Below are 10,577 nucleotides of genomic sequence, written 5' to 3' on the forward strand. Positions count from 1 at the left end.
TCACCAGGAAAAATAATAAGAATACAAATAAGAATATTAAGAATATTATAAATAATCATCATCATCATCATCATCACCATATTCATTATCACAATAATAAGTTTAGAAGCATAATCATAACAATAAAGTTTCACTTTCCACTCAACATATGTGTGTAATTAAATGTATGTTTAGAAAATAAAATGTTTTTAGTTTAATTAAATGTGTCTTATCATGCAAAAATAGTATTTTCAAAAATACAAAATGACATTTCATTTTCTAATGGCTTTTAATTACCTTTAGAACTTTCTTCCACTTTCATTATTTTCAAACAAAAAAGCAAACGCTGGCTTGGACAAAAAACAATGTTGATCTAGTATTGTTTCGCATAATTTACCCCTCCCCAAACGCACAGAGGTCCAGGTTTGCATGTGACGTCACTGTACGCGTGGGACATTGCTCTCTTCCCACCTCTCACTCGAGGAATAGAAGTTGTCAGCCAGGAACGGGACGGGGCAGTCTCCCACTCCATTTCTTCAGCTATAGGCCTGCACTATCCCTCCTGTATGGTGGATATTATATTCAATTCTTCTTTCTTGGGTGATATGGGGGATCATTCCAAAAGTAAGTAAACATTTGTGTCTCTCTTTTTTTACTTTGACCCAGGCACATTTAAGATTGATTTGATAATTAGTCATATTGGGCTACTATTGGAACATTGTACGTACAATCCTATGCATATGTTTAGCGTTAAACAGACCCAGTGAATCGAAAGCAAGGCCTTTATCGTTGGTAATGGTGATATGAATACATCTTAGTAGAGATCTATGATCAGTTTTAAGCGTAGGAAATTCATTCAGGAAATGACAAGGATGACAGAACAGGACAAAATGTATTGACAGACTACAGAGTAGACACAACACATGCGGGGATTTAGCGAGTATGTCAGGGGGATTACATGGGTGTACGTGGTGGTAGCATAAATATACAATGTGCATTCCACAGAGAAGTCTGGAATCGCAATGTGTGTGGGCTGTGGGAGTCAGATCCACGACCAGTACATCCTGCGGGTCGCCCCGGACCTGGAGTGGCATGCTGCGTGTCTGAAGTGCGCGGAATGCAGTCAGTACCTGGATGAGACGTGCACTTGCTTCGTCCGAGATGGCAAGACATACTGCAAAAGAGATTATGTAAGGTAGGAGTTGACTAACTTTCCTCACTAACATGATTTCAGAGCTTTGGAATTTCCAAATGCCAAAATTGTGATTTGATTTAGTTACTGTACAAGAAAGTGGAACTGTGTGAGAAGCTTGTTGACATTAATGCAAAAAAATATCTATATGAGAGACAATAGGCTAGTCAAAGTTTCTGGTTTATTTTGTAAAAATTACATTAAAAAGTTTGTTTTATCGTAAGCATGTTTTTATGATGATTTGAGTCTAATGTTTTATGCTTGGAACGAAACGTGTGTAATATATAGGCCTAGTAGGTACAATATGAATTCCCAAACTGTTTTGATTATTTTTTGTTGCTGATGGCTATATAGTTGAAATACATTTGAGTTAATCATAGACATTAAAATCAGGCAAGGATGCGTGAAGTCATTCCTGCTGTAGGCCCATGCATTATAACATATTAAGACATATTCCTATGTCCTTTTCAGATTATTTGGGATTAAATGTGCAAACTGTAACATTGGCTTCTGCAGCAGCGATCTAGTGATGAGAGCTCGTGACAACGTGTACCACATGGAGTGTTTTAGGTGCTCCGTGTGCAGCAGGCATCTCCTGCCGGGGGATGAGTTCTCTCTGCGGGACGAGGAGCTGCTGTGTCGAGCTGATCATGGTTTACTGATGGAACAGGCCTCAGCGGGAAGTCCCCTCAGTCCGGGAATGATTCACTCCAGGTCTCTTCATATTGCAGGTCAGCAAAATAATATTGGTGGTAATAATAATCGCGAGAGTATAATATTAATAACAACGTTAATAACAACTAAAATATATAACATAATAATAGGATAATAATAATAATAATGATTCTTGTCTGTAAAATTGTCCTTTTATTGAGCAAGTTTTCAGACTTTTAAGCCTATTAGTTTATTAAATGACACCCATTGGTAGACTAAACAAAGTACAGCCTATTGGGTGATGTTTGTATATATTAAGTTGTTTAAGTTATTAGACTATTTTTTTTAAACAATAAGGTAACATTTTGACTTTCTGCAATGGTCGATATATTTGTGGTAATTTAGCCTATATAGGCCTACTGAACGTTTAGAGTTTGTAGGTGTGAAGTTAGAAAAAGAGAGAATAGAAGACCTCGATCAAAACACAAGACTAATTCTACAACTTAAAAATAATTAACGTTCTTTTAGTGTAATACATTTTGGGGGGGGGGGGGGGGGGGGGGGAGTTACTAGCCTATTTGCAAGGAGATGCAAACTCATATAGCCTATAGGTTTAATAAAAGTTTAACAAAGCATCTTATTAATTGGTCTATCACGAAATGACATGTATCAACCTTAGCCTATTATTAGCAGAATAGGGAGAAGGTGGTTATCATCAGCCATGTTTCCTTTCGATTCATTTCTAAATTTGAATCAGTCAGTGGAAATTCAATTTTCAAAGGTATTTCCTTTTGAATATTTGTCCCACAGATCCTGTGTCTGTTCGACAGCCTCCTCATCGGAACCACGTCCACAAGCAGTCTGAGAAGACCACTCGGGTGCGAACAGTATTAAACGAGAAGCAGCTTCATACCCTTCGGACCTGTTACAATGCCAACCCAAGACCAGACGCACTTATGAAAGAACAATTGGTTGAGATGACCGGTCTTAGCCCAAGGGTCATCAGAGTTTGGTTCCAGAACAAACGTTGTAAAGACAAGAAGAGATCGATATTCATGAAGCAACTTCAACAACAGCATCACAGCGATAAAACGGTGAGCTTATTGAGACAACATAAATATTTCGGTCTTCTAAAAATAAAGGTGTAATTTAATGGCGCGTGCCAAAATGTTGAATGCAATGCATGCATATTGCACTTTAAATGTTGAGACAACCAGATGCTGGTGAGATGTTTGTTGTGATACATTTTCGTTTTCTCTGTAGAATCTTCAGGGACTGACGGGTACGCCTCTGGTGGCAGGCAGTCCAATTCGACACGACAACACGGTCCAAGGGAACCCAGTAGAGGTGCAGACTTACCAGCCCCCATGGAAGGCCCTGAGCGAGTTCGCCTTGCAGAGTGATCTGGACCAGCCCGCCTTCCAGCAGTTGGTAGGCACCCACATTAAAAAGAAAAAGAGAGCTGCACACTCTAGGCACACACACACACACACACACACACAATCATTTTGAAATAAATGAACGTTTATTCACGGAGCTGAACACCATCCACTCGATCTCTGAATCTCAATTCAGATTAGACACTGATGCTTTATTCACTCAATACATTTCTAAATAATAAATATATGCTTTTATTCATTAAATTCGAATGCTGATCGATTTACATTATGGGCTGTAATAGGCTATACATATTATTATAGGCCTAAATAATCTTTGATTCACACGAAGCAATTTGGACGCATTTTATGTTGTAAATTCCTTTTTATGTGGTTAAAAAAAAACTATTTAACTAAGCAAGTCAATGCAAGCTGCAAGCGACATCTTCTAGACTCTAGAGCAACTTTGCTGATACACTAAGCAATTCAAACGCTATTGAAATGGCATGCAACAAGCCAAAATGTTGCCTATTTGCCAACCATGTTTTAACAATATAGCTAATTTAGCTAGCTAACCAAGCTAGGGATAAGCTAAGCTAGCTAACTAGCCAGTGCAGTACATTTTGAACAATTTCAGTTGAAACTGGATAGAGAATGGTCTGGGTTCACTTCTGAAATGACATGTATTGTCTGCCAGACCATGTACATAACCCATGACTAGCCATTATGTCTAGAATTGTTTTATACATTCACCATTTGGCATGTATTTTCTGTCTCGGTTTTCAGCAACACTGACAGCTGTGTTGACACGACAACTGGTTGGAGTCCGGAACTGAACGATATGAGTTCTGCTCACTGATTGGACATTGCATACAATCAGTTGCATGAAATATGATTGATTTCTGTTTTGTTATGCAATGCAATTTAGACACACGGAGCAACATACATTGCGTCCAGATTGCTTCGTGTGGCATCGGCTTTAGGGTCCATATTAATAGGCTATGCAATAAACATTTTTTTGTTGCAATATCGGTTAGGAAACAAGGCTAATTAAGCACCTGTTTTCATCGCAGGTGTCTTTTTCTGAATCGGGCTCCATGGGTAACTCCTCCGGCAGTGATGTGACCTCCCTGTCGTCGCAGTTGCCGGACACACCGAACAGCATGGTAGCGAGTCCGGTGGACACGTGAGACCAGCCCAACAGGTCGCTTCGAACCCCAGCATGCTCCCGCGTGTCCTGCATGAGAACTGGCCAGCTCACAGCATGGATAGGAAAATGATTTTTTATCTTACCTACAATGTCGTTGGAATTGTCTACGAGGATACCATTTTTTTTCACGGATGGACCTGTCCACAGCATTGTTCAGGATCAGATGAATTTCAAGGTACCAGTGTGCGAACCAAGGCCTATAACTAGCCTTGCAGCCTTGAGCCTCGGATCCTACATGGTTGGACATACGTGAGGATTATATCTACACTTTATTATGAGCCGCTAACTTATAATGAACATATCAGAACGTTATCCATAGTGGCCAACACGGTCATCATTGTAGTTTCATCTAAATTTCCTATGCTGGGTTGGGATCATATGGAGCCCCATGTCTGTATAGAAGTGCATGATTTCTAGAGATTATGAATATCAAGTCTTGTAAAATATTGTAATTAAGTGGATGAGAGAAATTGTTTGAGCCGTTTAAGAAAAAGTAAGTTATTATTTATTGTGAGGAAAGACAGGTAATCTTAATAAACCCATATTAATTGTTTCATGTTTAATGAACTGCATGCGAAATCTCTGCAGTAATTCATTAAAATATTGACCGAAATTTCAATTGACAAAATAAATCACTTTATGTATTTATGAAACGGCTATTTCAGCACTTTATGGTAGGTTTAGGCCTAATTTAAATTGTCACTTTTAGGATGAAAAACGTCTGAGATTTATAATAGGCCAATATAATCTCAAATTAATTTCGAAACACTCAAAATAAATGATTTGATGTCAGTTTAGAGGACACTATTTCCGAAAATGGCTAGGGTTGTTAGACCAAACCAATTTGTAGGCTTGTCAATTTAATTGTATTGGCTATTCAAAATGGATAAAGGAGCAGCCTCATAGCGGGTCAAATTCAAGCATTTGCGGCCTGTTAATCACTACCGAGGACAAATTGTTCATTGAATGGGCCTCCACATATGGATTTGCGATGTGATCATTCCAGTTTCACTTGTAAAGTCACAAGTCTAGACAGAAGACAGGGCCAGGCGGCTCTTTATCTATGCTTGGCATCACCTGCAAACGATACATTGAACGGAACCACAACAAACCCACTTCTCTGTCGCTGGAGTCAGTGCTAAAGGGGACTCTCACCCTGATAACGCTTTCTGGAGTGTCTTGGGTTTATTTTCATTTCAGCCGGAATCCCGGATAGGAATAGCCTCTGGACATGGGGTACGTCAAGCTTGCCTACGACTGACATATTGCCAACTAGACATCAACAATGTATTGTCGAGGATGAACTTTCTGAACAGAGGATGCAATAGCAGTCTAATCTATTTATCACGACATGAAACAGCAATTGACGTCTGGCATCAAATCAAAAAGCCATTAGGTCTATACTCTATCTTGCTATGTCAATTATGTCAATAATTGCTATGCATCCAGTAGCCTACTGACCAATAAATCCAGGTTTCCTGCCATTTTACTCCACCTAATTATTCGTCTGGAAATATTTCATCATCGTGGATAAAAACTCAGATATTGTAGAAACAAAGCATATAGCGTGTTTGAGATACAGGCCGAATCAAATTAATCGCAATTTAAAACATTATTTAGGCCTAATACACATTCATAATTGACTTTAGACATGTTTTGCGTATTTTTTATTTATTTAGCGTATAAAAGGCAAGTTTAAAAAAAAGGAGTCACACAGAAAATAGCTTCCCTTTTATCAGATAATTATATAGGTAGTTTACAAATCTACAGCCCACAATCATCCATCTAAATAGGCTAGATGTATCTGATACACATAATTAGCCCAAACAAAAGCATCATTCATCCACTGTTGCGCCACCGATGCGCCCTGAGCGGCGGAATGAAAATAGATAGCCTACTGTAATTTCCTCATTCGGATAACAAATGATTGGAATTTAATGGACACATTTCCCATACTAAAGTCACCAGTTGTCCTAAACTCTGGACTCAAAGCATATAACATGCTGTGTAATTAATTAGGCTACTCTACAGGTTGATGCATAAACAATTGGGGTATACTTTTAAGCACCTGGTAGGCACCCAACCTACTGTAGACAGGGGCAGATTAAGTAATTTGGAAGACCCAGGCAGATGCCAGTGTGAGGCCCCCCCGCCCAGAGCCACCTCAAGCATTTGTGGGCCCTAAGAGAGTTGAAGGTTGGGGTTCCCCAAAATGCGCCCTTCGTGCCCTGTCAGTAATTCAGCCATGATTACAATGTTTAGATCGCTGGCTAGACCAATTTACCTAGCAAACTATAAAATGTTAGCTGACATGGGCTAATTGAGTGACTGTCAGTGAATGATATGAGAAAAACTGTAACCTTAAGTATTCTACTATTCTAACTCCCAACGGTAAATTGAGACCCGACTGAGTTCCTAATTTTTTTATTAACGAGGCCCCCTGATGTGAGGCCCGCAAGCAATTGACTAAATGGTAAGTCCGCAACTGACCGTAGTAACACTTGCAGGTGAATTTCAGAACTTTGCCTGAGAGCATACGTTTACCACAGAATACAAACTGCATGAGTAATGTTTTTGAGAGTTTTACATATTTGCTATCCCTTCGTATGAGAGACCTCTTCAGTTTAGATAAAAGTTGAAGAGATGCTTGGCATGTAAGAAATGCTCAACAGCAGTTACAATGAACACTTGGTAACATTGTGAGAACATACCCTGCCCTGTACAGGCTTGCATACAAACACTGAACATTATTATTACATTATGCATTGTTTATATGAAAGGTTTATGTCTAAAAACGATCCACTGGTAAGTCTCCTTGTTGGGAGCTATGAAATACAGTGCTGAAAGTCTATACAGCCTTGCGCTGTTCTCACATTTCTAAGCCTTACATTTAAATCTAAAAATGGATTCAATTAGGATTTCCCCCCACTGAAATAAACAACCTAATCAACATTTTCAGAGTAAAATAAATATTTTTAGAATTTTTCTGAAAGTAATAAAAAACAAAGTTTTGATTGTGAAGGTCTTCACACCCCCAGCTGTCTCACATAGAAATAAGTTCAGCAGAAAATATTTTAATTTAAAACATTTTAAAAAATTGTTCAAGGAGGGCCATGTGTTTGCAAAAGTGGTTCTCATGATATAAGAACAACTTCCCTTGTGTCTGTATGGTGCCTCAATTGGAGGGTGAATGTCAAACAATGATTCAAGCCACCAATGAGCTTTAAAAGCATGTCTGAGATACATTTTCAGACAGGCATAGATCAGGGGAGGTTCAGCAATAAGCCCAAGACACTGAATATCCCTTTGTGTAAGGTCAAGTATGGTAATTCTTCTGTGGATGGTGTATCATATCACCCAGACACCGCAAAGTTCTGGACATCCTTCCTAACGGAGTTGCGAGAATGGAAGCTGCTCAGCAAATATGACGCACTCCAGGCTAATTTTCAGCTAATTTATCACCTGATTTAGTTAACAAAAAGGCACAGCTCAATAGGTGGTTCTGTATGGCTCAGTTGGTAGAGCATGGCGCTTGTAACGCTAGGGCTGTGGGTTTGATTCCCATGGGAATCCCAGTACGAAACTGTATACACACTACTGTAACTATGGCAGAAGTGTGTGGGGATCTTTCCTCTTCTGTTGTTCCCGCAAGCACGGGGGGAGGCCAATGACATCACTATAAGACCAACTCCTTGAAGTTTGCAGTTGTGTAAAAACTATTTTGGTATACCCTTAAAGACATCCTCCTGCAATTTATTAACTTTTACTGTTGAAAAGCGATATCCCAATTATAAATACTATAAATACAGTAAAGTATAAATACAGTAAAAAATTGTTTTTTAGACAAGTGGAAACTTCAAGGAGTAGGGCATTCAAGGATTTGGTCTGATGTGAATCTATGATGTCATCGACTTCCCCCCTTGCTTTAGGAACAATTGAGGACAAAAGAGGAAAGGCCCAACCCCCACTTGTGCCATGTCATGATTTACCTGAACCACCGAATGAGATGTCCCTTTTGGAAATAAGGAGTTAAATGAGGTGAAAAGGAGACTGGAATGCCATTTTAAGTGTGTGTATATTATTGTATTTACAGTGCATTCGGAAAGTATTCAGACCCCTTGACGTTTTCCACATTGTGTTACAGCCGGAATTCCATTTTCTTTTTCTTCTCACCCATCTACACACAATAATGACAAAGAGAAAACTTGTAAGTAGAAATGTTTGCACATTTATTGAAAAACAAATACAGAAATATCTAATTTCTCACAATAAACCATATTGACAAAGCAAAAAAAGTTTAAAAAATCTTTAGCAAATTTATAAAAAATAAAAAACTGAAATATCACATTTACATAAGTATTCAGACCCTTACTCAGTACTTTGTTGAAGCACCTTTAGCAGCGATTACAGCCTCAAGTGTTCTTGGGTATGACGTTACATGCGTGGCACACCTGTATTTGGGGAATTTCTCCCATTCTTCTCTGCAGATCCCCTCAAGCTCTGTCAGGTTGGATGGGGAGCGTCGCTGCACAGTTATTTTCAGGTCTCTCCAGAGATGTTTGATCGGGTTCAAGTCGGGACTCTGTCTGGGCCACTCAAGGACATTCAGAGACGTGTCCCAAAGCCAATATTGCGTTGTCTTGGCTGTGTGTTTAGAGTCATTGTGCTGAAGGTGAACCTTCACCCCTTCCATCTGGCCACTCTACCATGAAGGACTGATTGGTGGAGTGCTGTAGAGATGGTTGTCCTTCTGGAAGGTTCTCCCATCTCCACAGAGGAACTCTGGAGCTCTCTCAGTGACCATCGGGTTCTTGGTCACCTCCCTGACCAAGGCCCTTCTCCCCCAATTGTTCAGTGCGGCCAGCTCTAGGAAGAGTCTAGGTGGTTCCAAACTTCCTCCACTTAAGGATGATGGAGGCCACTGTGTTCTTGGGGTCCTTCAATGTTGCAGAAATGTGGTCTACAATCCTTTTCCTGAGGTCCTGGCTGATTTCTTTTGATTTTCCCATGATGTCAAGCAAAGAGGCACTGAGTTTGAAGTTAGGCCTTGAAATACATCCACAGGTACACCTCCAATTGACTCAAATGATGTCAGAAGCTATCAGAAGCTTCTAAAGCCATGACATCATTTTCTGGAATTTTCTAAGCTGTTTAAAGGCACAGTCAACTTAGTGTATGTACACTTCTGACCCACTGGAGTTGTGATACAGTGAATTATAAGTGAAATAATCTGTCTGTAAACAATTGTTGGAAAAATTACTTGTGTCATGCACAAAGTAGATGTCCTAACCGACTTGCCAAAACTATAGTTTGTTAACAAGAAATTTGTGTAGTGGTTGAAAAACGAGTTAATGTTTCCAACCTAAGTGTATGTAAACTTTCGACTTCACCTATATATACACTGCTCAAAAAAATAAAGGGAACACTTAAACAACACAATGTAACTCCAAGTCAATCACACTTCTGTGAAATCAAACTGTCCACTTAGGAAGCAACACTGATTGACAATAAATGTCACATGCTGTTGTGCAAATGGAATAGAAACAGGTGGAAATTATAGGCAATTAGCAAGACACCCCCAATAAAGGAGTGGTTCTGCAGGTGGGGACCACAGACCACTTCTCAGTTCCTATGCTTCCTGGCTGATGTTTTGGTCACTTTTGAATGCTGGCGGTGCTTTCACTCTAGTGGTAGCATGAGACGGAGTCAACAACCCACACAAGTGGCTCAGGTAGTGCAGCTCATCCAGGATGGCACATCAATGCGAGCTGTGGCAAGAAGGTCTGCTGTGTCTGTCAGCGTAGTGTCCAGAGCATGAAGGCGCTACCAGGAGACGTGGAGGAGGCCGTAGGAGGGCAACAACCCAGCAGCAGGACCGCTACCTCCGCCTTTGTGCAAGGAGGAGCACTGCCAGAGCCCTGCAAAATGACCTCCAGCAGGCCACAAATGTGCATGTGTCTGCTCAAACGGTCAGAAACAGACTCCATGAGGGTGGTATGAGGGCCCGATGTCCACAGGTGGGGGTTGTGCTTACAGCCCAACACCGTGCAGGACGTTTGGCATTTGCCAGAGAACACCAAGATTGGCAAATTCGCCACTGGCGCCCTGTGCTCTTCACAGATGAAAGCAGGTTCACACTGAGCACGTGACAGACGTGACAGAGTCT

At 40.2% G+C, this 10,577-nt stretch overlaps 1 protein-coding gene across 3 annotated transcripts; it reads left to right on the plus strand.

Annotated features, from left to right (window-relative positions):
• The first annotated feature begins 443 nt into the window (after nt 1-443).
• On the plus strand, nt 444-5,888 carry isl2a (ISL LIM homeobox 2a). Of its 3 annotated transcripts, none has more exons than XM_036955095.1 (6): nt 444-603; nt 985-1,174; nt 1,688-1,902; nt 2,636-2,919; nt 3,089-3,256; nt 4,275-5,888. In XM_036955095.1, exons 1-6 carry the CDS (start codon nt 546-548, stop codon nt 4,389-4,391), a joined length of 1,032 nt encoding a protein of 343 aa, XP_036810990.1. In that variant the 5' UTR covers nt 444-545; the 3' UTR covers nt 4,392-5,888. The 3 variants fall into 3 exon arrangements, with proteins under 3 accessions (XP_036810990.1, XP_036810980.1, XP_036810994.1); XM_036955085.1 differs by having other exon boundaries at nt 546-603; nt 1,643-1,902; XM_036955099.1 differs by lacking the exon at nt 444-603 and having other exon boundaries at nt 1,031-1,169; nt 1,643-1,902.
• Nucleotides 5,889-10,577: the final 4,689 nt, after the last annotated feature.

Source organism: Oncorhynchus mykiss, chromosome 2 (genome assembly GCF_013265735.2).
Source record: "Oncorhynchus mykiss isolate Arlee chromosome 2, USDA_OmykA_1.1, whole genome shotgun sequence".
Classification (NCBI taxonomy): Eukaryota; Metazoa; Chordata; class Actinopteri; order Salmoniformes; family Salmonidae; genus Oncorhynchus; species Oncorhynchus mykiss.